The following is a 13,891-nucleotide window of genomic DNA, read 5'->3' on the forward strand; positions in this document are numbered from 1 at the left end:
TTAGGAACTTCCTTTTCCAACCCAATGTGTAAAATATAGGTGCCTTCTTTTCAAAGTACAGTGTTTAAGGCGTACACTGCTCCTTCCAGTTTAAGATGAGTGAATGGATCATTTACTTTACTTACCTCACAAAATTCCACTGAAATGACAGTGAATAAATATAAAAGTAAAGGGTGCAGGGGATTTCACAGTGATAAATTTCTACACAAGTGATTAAACTGATAATCAAAGGTAGAAGAACCTGTAACCAAGAACAGATACTAGATGAAGCTGTAAAAGAATAGGGAGCAGTTCAGTCTAGCCAAAGAGAAACACAGGTGCAGAGAGTAGGACTGAGTAGCATGGAAATAATCAAAGTGATTCACTAGAGCATTGTTCTCCTGGCCTATCAGCCTCTGCTACATCACCCACTACCCCACTTCCCCACCACTATCAGTGCATATAGCGACTGGCATAGTAGTAGCACTGTGGAAACTTGGAGGCTGATGTGTAAAAAGGAAATTAGGGTTACTAGTGTGTGTGACATACATAGAAGAAAGCCTCCTTATGTGGCTTTTGGAGAAGTTCCAGCCTACATGTCTTAGATCACCATATGAGACTTCCAGTGTCATACCCACTTAAATGGAACTTGCTGGCAGAGAAGACTAGGGGAAATTAATGTATACACTGGCAGGTGAAGGCCACACCAGGTACCTCTTAATTAACCATGTCTTTATCTTGCATGTTTAAACCGATAATTACAGATAGTGATGGACGGTCATTCATTTTTATCAAGTGAACAGTATAAATAAGAGCCAAAGAATAGAGCAGTGGAGCCCAGAAGGAAAATAGTCATATTTGCTCTATAAGAGAAGCTTAAAAATATCTAATCAGTATCTTCAGATATTCAAAAGTGGAAGCAAAGCAAGTGCAGGATGTGCTGAAATAAGTTCAATCTAAGAACAAGAAAGCTCTTCAAAAATTTAAAGAATTTAAAAAGATTGTACAAGTGTGAGAAGATAAATTGGAAGAAATTGTCCCAGATGTACAACATCAAAAACATAGATGGCAAATGATAAATAAGGAAAAATTAGAGGAATAATCCAGGATACTCAACAACAATATAAGACTTACTGTAAATGCAAATGGAGATTATCAAATACATAGTATTTAACAACATTTTCTGTACCTTAAGAATACTAAAGCCAGTTCCCGCAAACATTCCAGCTTAGAGCAGAAATACAGAGGGCTCCAAGAGAGTAGTTTATGTTGCAGGAGGAGGGGGAGAAATAGGATGAAAGAAATAATAGAATATCTGATGAGCTGGAATATATTTAAAAGAGATTTGCTGACTATTGAATTGTTTGGGAATAGATTAGTGTTCGTTGCATAGAAAAATAGTGGTACAAGCATCATAAATTTAGTGAATTTCATGAATATTATGTTTAGTAGTAATGTAAACACTGAATATTTGAGGGGAAAAAAAAGGACAACAACCTATTTTTGGAAGGGTTAGAAGAAAGTACGGGGGAGTGAGGTAGGAAAATAATAGAAAGTATTCAAGAGTAAGAACTTATTAAACAGCAGTGTATGATGTTATTTAAAATATAAAGGAACTAGCTAAACAAATCTGAGGTGGTCAGGATCAACTATTTTTGTTTTGTTTTGTTTTAAACATTATACGTACAAAGGAACAAGAATCATGTTGGCAATACACATTTACTGACAGTTTTGTATGGTAGATCAGTGGTGCAATTGTGTATCCCGGAAGACTCAAGAGCAAATGGCTTAAATAACATGCAAATCTATTGATGCCTCAAGTGGGAAAGCTTAGGCACAAGTCTTTAAATACACTTGATCCAAGGGCTCCAAAAAAGTGTCCACTATGCTTTGTTTATCAGTTCTGCTTGTTCTCCTCGTTTCCTGAACCATTCTCAGGCTTCACATGGTGATGAGAATATTTTCTTTCAAAGAACTTCCTTCCATAGAAATCCATGAAATTACTCTCCTTGAAACAATTTGAGTCACATATCCACCCCTGAGCCAATCATTGTAACTAAGCATTTCTTCTTCCACCCCTACAAGTTTCCCACTTTGGGGATTCTTTGTTCTTTCATTTCTTCTTTCACACCTGGATAGTTCTTTTCTGAACTTGTCTCTTTCTTGTTATAGTTTGTCAAGCACAGCTAACAATAGTTAGTAGATGCTATTAACTGTTTTTAAACTTCTTCCACTAAAGCTACATGTTTATTATTTATATTTTCTGACTTTTTAGTTTTGTCAGGAATCTTCCCACCAACGGAAGCTCAGTAGCTTGACAGACCAAAAATAGTTTATTTCTCACTCATACCGCTTGTCCATTGTAGATCAAGAAAGGGACTCTTCTGATTCTAGGGCCCAAGTTGAAGAAGCAATCCAACCACTGTTTTAAATGTTGGCAGGTACTGTGCAAAGGGAATGGGAGCTTTAGCAGGTCTGATACCAACAATTAAATGCTCTAACCTGAAGTATCATGTGCTGTTTCTCCCTCAATTTACTGTTCAGAACTATTCATTTGGTTCCATCAATCGCAAGGAGGACAGAAAGTACAATTCTACCATGAACCTACAAGCTAGGAGAACTGAAATTATTTGGCTAGCAGCACCAGTGACTACCACATTGTCCCTCAGGACATCATAAAGTAAATAGGTTGCTAAAATTCTGTCAACCTGGTTAATCTCTTACCTTCAAAGCATTTCTCTAGAACCTATGCTCATGAGTAAGGAAAGCCCTGCTCTGAGAGCCCACTAGAGTGTCTATATTTATTTTCCATGCACCATATACACTTATACTTAGTTTGGTCCCCGATTACACATTTTTAAGTTTGATATTTGAGTTTTCTATGAAAAAGTAAATGCTATTACAAGCAATCTTTTGAGAGTTAAAATTCAAAGTTTAAGCTATTAACATGTCCTTGGTAACAATTTGTGTTTAGGTCTCTTTGTTTGCTCGGGAGCTTATGTACTCACCAGAGGGTCCTTGGCTGCCTCTCGAACTTTGCATGCTCAGCTCTTGGATAACGTGCTGCATCTCCCACTCCAGTTCTTTGAAACCAACCCCATAGGTCAGGTCATCAATCGGTTCACCGAGGTAAGTAAGCCACACCTTATTAAATAACGTATGTAAAAATGATGATCCACATTTAGTCCCTTATGATCTCATTTGTAAAAAATATCATTCTAAAAAGATGAGATGACATTTGGTGCAGATTTCATTGTTATTTTATTTCTAATTCTTGGGACATTTATAATTAATGCATCGTAGAGTTACATGTTATACATATAATTAAAATAACCCTTAAAACTTGCTGAAAGAATCCAAGAAGTACATGTGATCTGGTATCTACAACTTCAATTCTTATACATATTTAGTTTGAGAATCGGTGGTTCAGGCTGAGAAGAGGAAGAAAATGTAAGTTTATATTGAGATATCTGGATTTTAAGTATTCTACCTTTAAAAAAAATATCAACTCACTAATGGCAAATGGGGATGGGTAGAGGTTCCCAGCATGTCTCAGATTACCTATAGGGTTTTACTCACTGTGTTTACTATTAAGTACTTATAATTGTATTATCCAATAAAATATAATGCAAGCCACATAGGTCATTTAAAATTTTCTGGTAGCCACAATAGAAAAGTAAAAAGAAACAGTTGAAATAATTATTTATAATAATATATTTTAGTACAGAATATCTGAAACATTATTTTAAAGTGTAATCAATGTAAAATTATTAATTGAATATTTTATTTTTTTCCTACAAAGTCTTCAAAATCTGGTTTGTGTTATAGACTTCTGTTTTATCTCAATTTGCAATGGCTACATTTGAAGTACTGAATAGTCGTATATTGCTAGTGACTCCTGTATTAGAAAGTGCATAGCCATAACCTTAAAATATGGCCATATATTTATGCATATATGAAAAAAAATTGGTGTGGTATGGGGAAAAATGAGGATAAAACATCAAAATATAAATGAAAGTACCTAGCATAATAAATTCTTGACAGAGTATTAAATCTTGGTTAATCATACCAATGTCTTACTGTTCTTCTAATAGTCATAGAAGTACTTGATCACCAGTGCTCTTTCTCTCCCAGTAGACATTTCTCCATGACCCTACTAAACAACTCTCATTCTTACGTAGTAACATGACAAATGACTGGGTCTTGAACAGATGAGAATATGGGAAGGTATATTTTAAAGACAGGCAGGAAGTTACATATGAATATGATGTCCTTACACTATTTGGTATATAAGATAATCAAGGAAGTCCCAAAGCAAGGCTGAGAATTAATAAAATTTCATCTCCATTCTTTATCAGTTTTGTCCTAAACTGAATAGTCCATCCCTTCAAGGTTGAGTGTCTTCCTATTTCCTGGGACCTCTTAGATTGTACCTAATACAGCAAATGTAGCTTTAAGTTACATGAGAATTTATGCATGACCTTCCCATGTCCTTCTCTCATTCCCATTGTCTACCTATATCTTTCAGTTTCTAATTTTGTAAGTGAAGATTATTTTGTTTTCCTTTTTATTTTCTGATATTGGAGGGTCCAGCTATCCAAGTAAGTCATTGGATATGTTCCCAGCAGATAACAATGTCCCAGGAGTGTTTTTCAATTTTTAGGTAGTGAATAATGGTAGACCAATGCCCCTGAATATCCAACTACTGGGGTTTGGACTCCTTCTTCTCCTTCTCCTTTCCCTTTCCCTTCCCTTTCCTCTTCCTCTTCCTCTTCTTCTTCTCCTTCTTCTCCTTCTCCTCCTTCTCCTTCCTCTCCTTCTCTTTCTCCTTCTCCTTCTCCTCCTTCTCCTCCTCCTTCTTCTTCTTCCTCTTCTTCTCCTTCTTCTTCTTCTTTTCTTAACAGAGTCTGACTTAAGTGCCATGTAGTTTTCATTGGGAAAGACAAATTGCTTGATCATAGACATCTTGGTATTAGAACACCCTCTTAATTGTTACAGCTGAAAAATACATGGGGGTGGGTTGGCGAGGGCAAAAATCATATGTTGAATAGATATTTAATAATCAGATTGTCACATCTGGGTAAATGTTTTTATTTTTACTTTTACATTGAATGATATGTCTTCTTCCCCTCATTTTAAACCATGAAAAGTTTAAAGTGACTTGATATCAAATTTTTCAGGACATGTTTATAATTGATGTGCGTTTCCATTACTACTTACGGACTTGGGTGAATTGTACACTGGATGTTATTGGAACAGTTTTGGTCATTGTGGGAGCTTTACCACTCTTCATTCTTGGGGTTGTTCCCTTGGTTTTCCTCTATTTCACTATACAAGTAAGTACATGGATTTTTATGTGTATTAATAACTTATAAGTTCACAGTCAAATATTATTTCAGACCCACATGAACTGTATGTTAGTCCAGGTTATCTAAGGAGCAGACACTAAGAAGGGATTAGATGTACTAGAGAATTTCTGGGGGAAATGCCTGTAGAAGATAAAAGAGAGGGAGCAGGATAAGGCTGAGTGAGCCCCTAGATGGTGATGCAGGTCTGCTCCCCTCAAGGGAGAAGGAAGAGGATTGGGCAGGAAGTCTTGGACTGCAGAACAGTTCCATTGAATGAATGGGAGGTCCACAACCAACACTGCCCATTGGATGCTCCCATGTGACCCCTGAATGGGCCTGTCATGCTCAGTAATTGCCTGGGAGCCACTTGTGGGGAAAAATGGCCTCCATTCTAATATAGTAGTGAATTTGGAGGGGCAGCGTGGGCTGTCCTCCAGCTATGAGCCCTGCAACAGCAGAACTGAGCTGTGTATTTTTATAGCCGTCATAAAACCTAGGTGTTGTTTACATTTTAGCAAAAAGTTAATTGTGCCTAAAGGTCCAAGAGAGAAACACATTTGCCTTTTTGCCCTATTATCCCTGCTATCGCAAACTATTGCTGGAAGAACTAAACAGATCTCTCATGATATGTATATATCCTTATATTCCAAATAAAATGTGGCAACCAATTTGAATTCCAAAATTATGTTACCATGAGGCTACAGTGTAAAAATGAAATTTTTAAACACATTTTTATATATTAAATATAAAAGTGTTTTGAGGCCCTTTATACAAGAGGATGCAGTTCTTGTAGTTTAATATTTTCTCAAAACCTACGTTTTTAAATTCATATTGGAGTTTAATTTGTCCAAACAAGGATATTAACCATTTTCTCATTTATGCACCTGTACTATCATTATTCCTCCTACTTCCTATGTTGTCCCCTCTTTTCTCTGTCTGTCTGGATCTTACTTACCCTTTACTTTCTGTGTGAAGCATTCTCTACCAAAATAGTGCAAAGAGGTATGACTCATGTAGGTATTATGGATTTACTATACTGCTAGTATTATAGGCTGTTTTGGTTGTTGTTGTTGTTTATTTTTATTTACTTTTTTAGTAGACCAAAAATTGTCTCCTCAATGAGATTGTAAGTCCTCTGGCACAGACACTGGGTCTTATAGTTAAAAAAAATCAAGAAATTGAGGGACAGTGTTGAGGATCAATTGTATCTGCTAAAAAAAACAAAAACAACAAAACATATCACAAGTAATAGTCTTGCGGTTGCTGCACTATGATAGGGTGTATATGAATGGAAAAGAGTCTAGAAACCATGTCTTGTTAGGGGGGACTTTATAGGGTGAGACCTGAACATAGATGCAGGAGCCTCAAATTCTAGTCACTTTCCTGACTCCTGTATTTGGTACATCACTTTCTTTTCCGGGCTTCATTTCTTTCTCTTGTAATATAAGAGGTTTGCTTTAGATCAGTGCTACTCAAAGTGTGGTCCCCAGACCCACGGGCTTATTGAATCAGAATCTCTGATTGTACCTCTTTTAACAAAATCACATTTTACAGCCAATATATATATAATTTTTATTTTTTAATCATACCCCTAATAGAGCTGGGGGAAATAAAGAATCTCTTAGAATGGGGCCCAGAAGTCTGTGTTTTTAAAATCCTTCTGGTAATTTTTACTAAAATATGAGAAGCATTGATCTAGATCAAAGGTTCTTAAGCTCAGTGCTCTGGATAGCTTCATGGAAGGACTCCAGGGCTTCTACAATTCATTAAACTTTTACGAAACTAACTTTGGGACAATCTCTTAAGTCCCCTTGCAGGCTCAGAGTGCAGTAATCCTTTGTATTCTCCAGAGCACTTAGCATAGAGCAGAGCCTGTAAACTGCAAGCTGACAGGCCACATGTAGCTTCAGATATGTTTCTCTTAGCTTGCTCAATGTTTTTACCAAAATGAAGACATGTTTAAAATCAGGAATTTTACGTAAAATTCTAGATCTGAATATTTTCTTGAAAAAAAAAAAAGGCAAGATGTGGCAACTTTTTATTTTCATTTCCGGTTTGTAGCAATTATCTGGGGCTGATGAATGATGGTCCAGTTAACTCAGGGTGTACTTCCTCCAGCTGTCCAGTCTCCACCCTTCCCAACTGTCCTCAACACAAGGCAGAGGGGAAGTAGCCAATTATAGTTGTGGTTTTTTGTAGAAATAAGTCGAGAATGTTTTTTCCATAATTATATGTAGGTACAAAAGTATTATTTTTTGTACACTAACTTGGCTTCCTTCATTTAATGGGTTAACCACCTGGCCACGCTTTCAGCATGTAAACAGAGAGCTTTTTCCACAGTAGGTACTCAATAACGGGTGTTTCCTGAGAGCATTATCAAAGTGAAATTTTGCCCAATTACATTTTAGTTGCGCTATCCAGATTTTGGGCGTTTTACTGTTACAAAGGTACATTCGTTTCCTGGGGCTCCTGTAACAAACTTGGTGTCTTAAAACAACAGAAACTTTATTCTCTCACAGTTCTGGAGGCCAAAAGTCCAAAAATCCAGGGGGTAGGCAGGGTTGATTTCTTCTGGAGGCTCTGAGAGAGAATCTGTTGCCTGCTTCTCTCCTAGCTTCTAGTGGCTGTCAGCGATCCCTGGCCTTTTCCTTCACTCCTAGGTCCATCACCCCAGTCTCCTCTTCACATGGCTTTCTCCCTGTGTCTGTGTCTTTTCTTTTTCTATTTTTTATGATGACACTCAGATTGTATTTAGATCCCACCCTAAATCCAGGATGATCTTATCTCGAGATCTTTAAGGACATCTGCAAAGATCCTATTCCCAAATAAGGTCACGTTCACAGGTACCAGAGGTTTGAACTTGAACTTAACTTTTGGAGGCTGCCCTTTAGCCCACTACACAAGTATCTTGCTGTTTTCAAACTACATAAGCAATTTTGGCTACATCTTTCCAACTGCCTCTCTCTGTTTTCCCCTAAGAGATACTACGTGGCGAGCTCTCGGCAGATTCGGCGGTTGGCGGGGGCATCTCGCTCTCCTGTCATTACCCACTTCAGTGAGACTCTACTGGGGGCGTCCACCATCAGGGCATTTGGACAAGAACAGAGGTTCATCCAGCAAAACAAAGAGGTGGTGAATGAGAATTTGGTCTGTTTCTACAACAATGTGATTTCAAACAGGTAAGTCATATCCACATATTCAGTCCTTCTTGGATATTTTGTTCACTGACTTCTAAACAGAAAATGTTTTTAATAACATTTCCCCCCAAATAGTAAAGCCTTAAATATTTCTAGTATTTAATGTACATTTAAGTTAAAGTATATTTATTTATATGCATATGAGTAGTACATGCTACTTTATGTGAAAATAAGGTCCCACATTTTTGAAGGTTATACAGGATGCTATTAGAATTATTAAAGATATGGCTATTGTATTTTATTTTTGTAGAATGGATTTTATTTGCATATAATAATCTATAATATTTTGAATTTGAGAAATAAAATATTAAATAGAACTTGGGCACATTTTAACTTTTAGAGACTGATTTTATCATATAAAAAACGTGTGTAATCAGAAAGGTAAGTGGTTTTCCAATGGGATTTTAAAATAAATGCATCGTTTCAGCTGGTGTCCTTTTCTTTTGACTTTACATTCTGATTTAGTTTTAAAGCAAAGTTCTGCGAAAATAAAGTGTATGTTTCTGCAGAGAAATGCTTTACTCTGTCATCACTGCAACAATCCAGTGTCTAAGTTCTAAGTTAATGAGAAAAAAGAGAAAGCAGCTATTGATGTTTACTTCTTCATTTTTCAGAGGAGAGTTCATAGTGCCCCAAAACTTTTGCATCTCAGTTCAGGAATATTTTCCATTATTACAGGTGGCTGTCTGTTAGACTTGAATTTCTTGGCAACTTAATGGTGTTCTTTGCTGCACTGCTTGCTGTGCTGGCTGGCAATTCTATAGATTCAGCAATAGTTGGTTTGTCCATATCCTATGCCTTAAATGTAAGTAATAATGATTTTGTGGTATATGATATGTTTATAATCCAATTAATTAAGCTCTTTTCTTCTTATCCTGTCTGAATTATAGATTGTATTAACTAAGTAATGAGAGACAAATCTGGATTACCCTGGAGGCTCATTTCTTTCCTTTGCTATTGGCAAAAGAGCTGACTCACAGCATAAGTTAGCTCATAGAGAAAACAGCCTGATACCCAAGGCTCGGTGCTAGAGGAAAGGTAGGGCCCCTCTCTACCATGGCCTGTCCATCCAGTTTGCCTAATCTAAGCAAAGAAATAATGCAAGCTCTGGGGAGAATATATGCTCTGCTTCTTCTCAGGTTGTAATTTTTTTTTCCTAATAAGCCCTATTTTATACTATACTGCAAAATGCTAGTGGTATGACTGTGTTCAGGTCCCCTTTGTAAAATGGAAAATGTCTTAAACTACCTAATGTAATTCCATATTATTTAAAAGATGAGTCTACATGATTTGGGTACGTGCCCTTAGTCCCTCATCTAAAACCCTCGAGGTCAGTTGCATTTTAGATTCAGAATTCAGGCTTCTAGAAAGAAAATATAATACTAGATACACACACACACACACACACACACACACGTATACATATATGCAGGGCCTGGGACAGAACTCTGTAATCAAAGTATTTGTTCTGCAGTGAAAAATGTAAATGTATACCCTAAATCAACACTTTACAGAGGCCCACATCAGCTCAAGTCAGGTTGGCCATCAAATGGTTTAGTACCAAACTCAAGAAAAATTTGGATCATGAGAGTTTTTTGACTTTCAGAACTAGATTTGAAGTTACAACCTTGGAGAACCTGTATTTATGGGTAAGGTGTGTGAAAAGAAAGTAGAGTTTGGAAAAAAAGGGAAACAGGAGTAGTTAGAAAAGTAGGAGAATCCTCCTTCTAATGGAAGCTGGTAAAGAATGCCAAAGGTAACATTGTGTGCAATTTTTTTCCACACTTAGGATGTACATTTCTTAAGGCATATTCCATCCGTCTTGGTATCAATCATTCCCTACACCAAGTATGGACTCCTTTAATATATGTTGAAATATATTCATTCCATCGTCTGCCAAATAACCATTGTTTATGACATTAATGAATTTAACAAACTTAAAGAAGTACATATGTATGTCTATGGATAAATATACTTACTTCTAAAGTTGTTAAATACTTCTAAGATATAAAATATATTAAAACTCTGGGGACTTCTCCGGTGGTCCAGTGGTTGAGACTTCGCCTTCCAGTGCAGGGGGTGAGGGTTCAATCCCTGGTTGGGGAGCTAAGATCCCATATGCCTAAGGGCTGAGAAACCAAGGTATAAAGCAGAAACAATGTTATGGTAAATTCAGTAAAGACTTCGAAATGGTCCATATCAAAAAAATATTTAAAAAAACAACAAACAAAATAAAAACAACTCTGAAAAAAATGAAGCTTTATAAAAGTATTATTAATGTTATTTAAAAGACTGATACTCGAGTATCAGGCAGTATCAGCAGTATTTCATCCTGTAGAACTGAAAACCACTGCCACAGAAAGATAGAGAAAATGAAAAAGCAGAGGATGTTGTACCAGATGAAGGGACAGGATAAATGCCAGAAAAACAACTAAATGAAGAGGAGATAGGCACCCTTCCAGAAAAAGAATTCAGAATAATGATGGTGAAGATGATCCAGGACTTTGAACAAAGACTGGATGCAAAGATCCAAAAGTTTACCAAAGACCTAGAAGAATTAAAGAGCAAACAAACAGAGATATGCAACACAATAACTGAAATGAAAAATACACTGGAAGGAACCAATAGCAGATTAACGGAGGCAGAAGGGCGAATAAGTGACCTGGAAGACAGAATGGTGATCATCACTGATGCGGAAAAGAATAAAGAAAAAAGAACAAAAAGAACTGAAGACAGCCTAAGAGACTTCTGGGACAATGTTAAATGCACCAACATTCGCATTATAGGGGTCCCAGAAGGAGAAGAGAGAGAGAAAGGACCTGAGAAAATATTGGAAGAGATTATAGTTGAAAACTTCCCTAACATGGGAAAGGAAATAGCTACCCAAGTCCAGGAAGCGCAGAGAGTCCCAGGCAGGATAAACCCAAGGAGAAACACACCAACACATAGAGTAGTCAAATTGGCAAAAATTAAAGACAGAGAAAAGTTATTAAAAGCAACAAGGGAAAGATGACAAATAACATACAAGGGAACTCCCATCAGGTTAACAGCTGATTTCTCAGCAGAAACTCTGCAAGCCAGAAGGGAGTGGTATGATATATTTAAAGTGATGAAAGGGAAGAACCTACAACCAAGAATACTCTACCCAGCAAGGATCTCATTCAGATTTGACAGAGAAATCAAAAGCTTTATAGACAAGCAACAGCTAAGAGAATTCAGCACCACCAAACCAGCCCTACAACAAATGCTAAAGGAACGTCTCTAAGCAGGAAACATAAGAGAAGAAAAGGACCTACAAAAACAAAAACAAAACAATGAAGAAAATGGTAATAGGAACATACATATCAATAATTACCTTGAATGTAAATGGACTAAATGCTCCAACCAAAAGACACACACTGGCTGAATGGATACAAAAACAAGACCAATATATATGCTGTCTCCAAGAGACCCACTTCTGACCTAGGGACACATACAGACTGAAAGTGAGGGGATGCAAAAAGATATTCCATGCAAATGGAAATCAAAAGAAAGCTGGAGTAGCAATACTCATATCAGATAAAATAGACTTTAAAAAATGTTACAAGAGACAAGAAAGGACACTACATAAAGATCAAGGGATCCATCCAAGAAGAGGAGATAGCAATTATAAATATCTATGCACCCAATATAGGAGCACCTCAACACATAAGGCAAATGCTAACAACTGTGAAAGAGGAAATACAAGGCAGAAATAGAGACACAGACGTAGAGAACAAACATATGGACACCAAGTGGGGAAAGCAGGGAGGGTTGGGGGGGAACGAATTGGGAGATTGGGATACCAAATTGTACACTCTAAATATATGCTGTTTATTGTCTGTTAACTGTATCTCAATAAAAGTTCTTAAAAAAAAAAAAAAAAAAAAAAAGACTGATACTCATTCATTAAGCTCTTGGTTTTTGACCCCCAGATTACTCAATCTCTGAATTTTTGGGTAAGGAAAGCATGTGAAATTGAAACCAATGCAGTTTCCATTGAAAGAGTTTGTGAATATGAAAGTATGGATAAAGAGGTAAGCACTCCTAAATAACCAATAAACAGATGCAGAATTAAGATATTGTAATGCACCTTGAATTGCTATCTTAAAAATCAATTTTAAACAAAACCTGTATTTCCAAATTTCTGTTGTAATATTTTTCAGTTTGATGAAATTAAAATTCAATCTATTGTAAAATACACCATTACTTTATATAATCACTAAAATAGGAAAAAAAAACACTGCTAATTAAATTAGGACTGTTCATAAATTATGACATCCCATTTCAGTATTGTTATAAAAATGAAATAAGATCACCTGTTTTTAAGAGGCACAGTGATTTGTCCCCTACCAATGTAAAGTAAAATATGCAACCTACAATTATAACTTTGTAAAGATTGAGTAAAGTGTCTTAATATAGTTGTCTCATAATTAGAGTCTGATTATGCAAATTAAAATTAGCTACACCTTTATTGCTTATACTTTCTGTCCCATTTACTCATCATTAGCATCTCTGTGGATGGGAAAGAGAAAGAGAATAAATCTGCCTGCTTTGTTCCCTTTAATTAACTATAATTTGGGCGAGAGAAGAATTAGACTATAGACAGAGTATAATGTTTGCATTATCTACATATTTTGCTAGTCTAGGTTACTTCTGTCTCCCAGTTCCATGAATTAACAGAGCAGATGATAAAGGTATATGTTGAATTTCTGTATCTTCTTCAATCCACTTATAAATGTATCTAAATCTTCATGAAACTTTCCTCTTTTGCTCATAACGCTGAGAAATAAATGTTTCTCCTCCAAATAAAAACCTATAAATTTCCAGGTGTATTTTGGAAACATTTCTTCATATCTTTTCTAAGACCTTATTCCATTAACCACTTCTCTAATTCCTAATTTCAGCACCCAACCCCTTTGCTCCTTTCAGCCTGTAAATATACTAAAATATTTTCTTTGTACGCCAACTCCTACCTAAACTTGGAATCTTCCTCTAGATTCTTCCCTGGGTCTTACTTTCCTTTTTCATATAAATTTCATGAAAAATTAGTCTCCCTTCACAATCACAATCACAGTTACCAATATTTAGTTTACTCAGTCTATTGCCATGTAACGACTAACGTAAAAATTTTATCATTTTCTATATTTTCTAAACCTTTTGCTACTAAAGATTTTTTTTTTTGAAAAAAAGACAATGAAATGTGTGTGTGCACACACAAGCACACACACATTTTTAAAAATAATCACCTTTGTGTAATTTGGTGCAAGTTGTAACAGACACCATTGCAAAAACTCAATATGGAAAGAAGTATGTCCAGATAACCCTTATTTATTCCTCTTAGATCCA

General features: G+C 36.1%; 1 protein-coding gene across 6 annotated transcripts in view; it reads left to right on the top strand.

Annotated features, from left to right (window-relative positions):
• LOC130830253 (multidrug resistance-associated protein 1-like) overlaps nt 1-13,891 on the top strand; it is an 86,437-nt gene that overhangs the window by 64,125 nt on the left and 8,421 nt on the right. For 5 of the 6 annotated variants that reach the window (XM_057697359.1, XM_057697360.1, XM_057697361.1 and 2 more), the window contains 5 exons: nt 2,954-3,108; nt 5,160-5,315; nt 8,307-8,506; nt 9,203-9,329; nt 12,478-12,579. In XM_057697359.1, the coding sequence (XP_057553342.1) occupies nt 2,954-3,108; nt 5,160-5,315; nt 8,307-8,506; nt 9,203-9,329; nt 12,478-12,579 (740 nt within the window). The remainder of the gene's footprint in view (nt 1-2,953; nt 3,109-5,159; nt 5,316-8,306; nt 8,507-9,202; nt 9,330-12,477; nt 12,580-13,891) is intronic. The other variant, XM_057697362.1, reaches the window with a different exon arrangement.

This window comes from Hippopotamus amphibius, chromosome 10 (genome assembly GCF_030028045.1).
Source record: "Hippopotamus amphibius kiboko isolate mHipAmp2 chromosome 10, mHipAmp2.hap2, whole genome shotgun sequence".
Lineage (NCBI taxonomy): Eukaryota > Metazoa > Chordata > Mammalia > Artiodactyla > Hippopotamidae > Hippopotamus > Hippopotamus amphibius.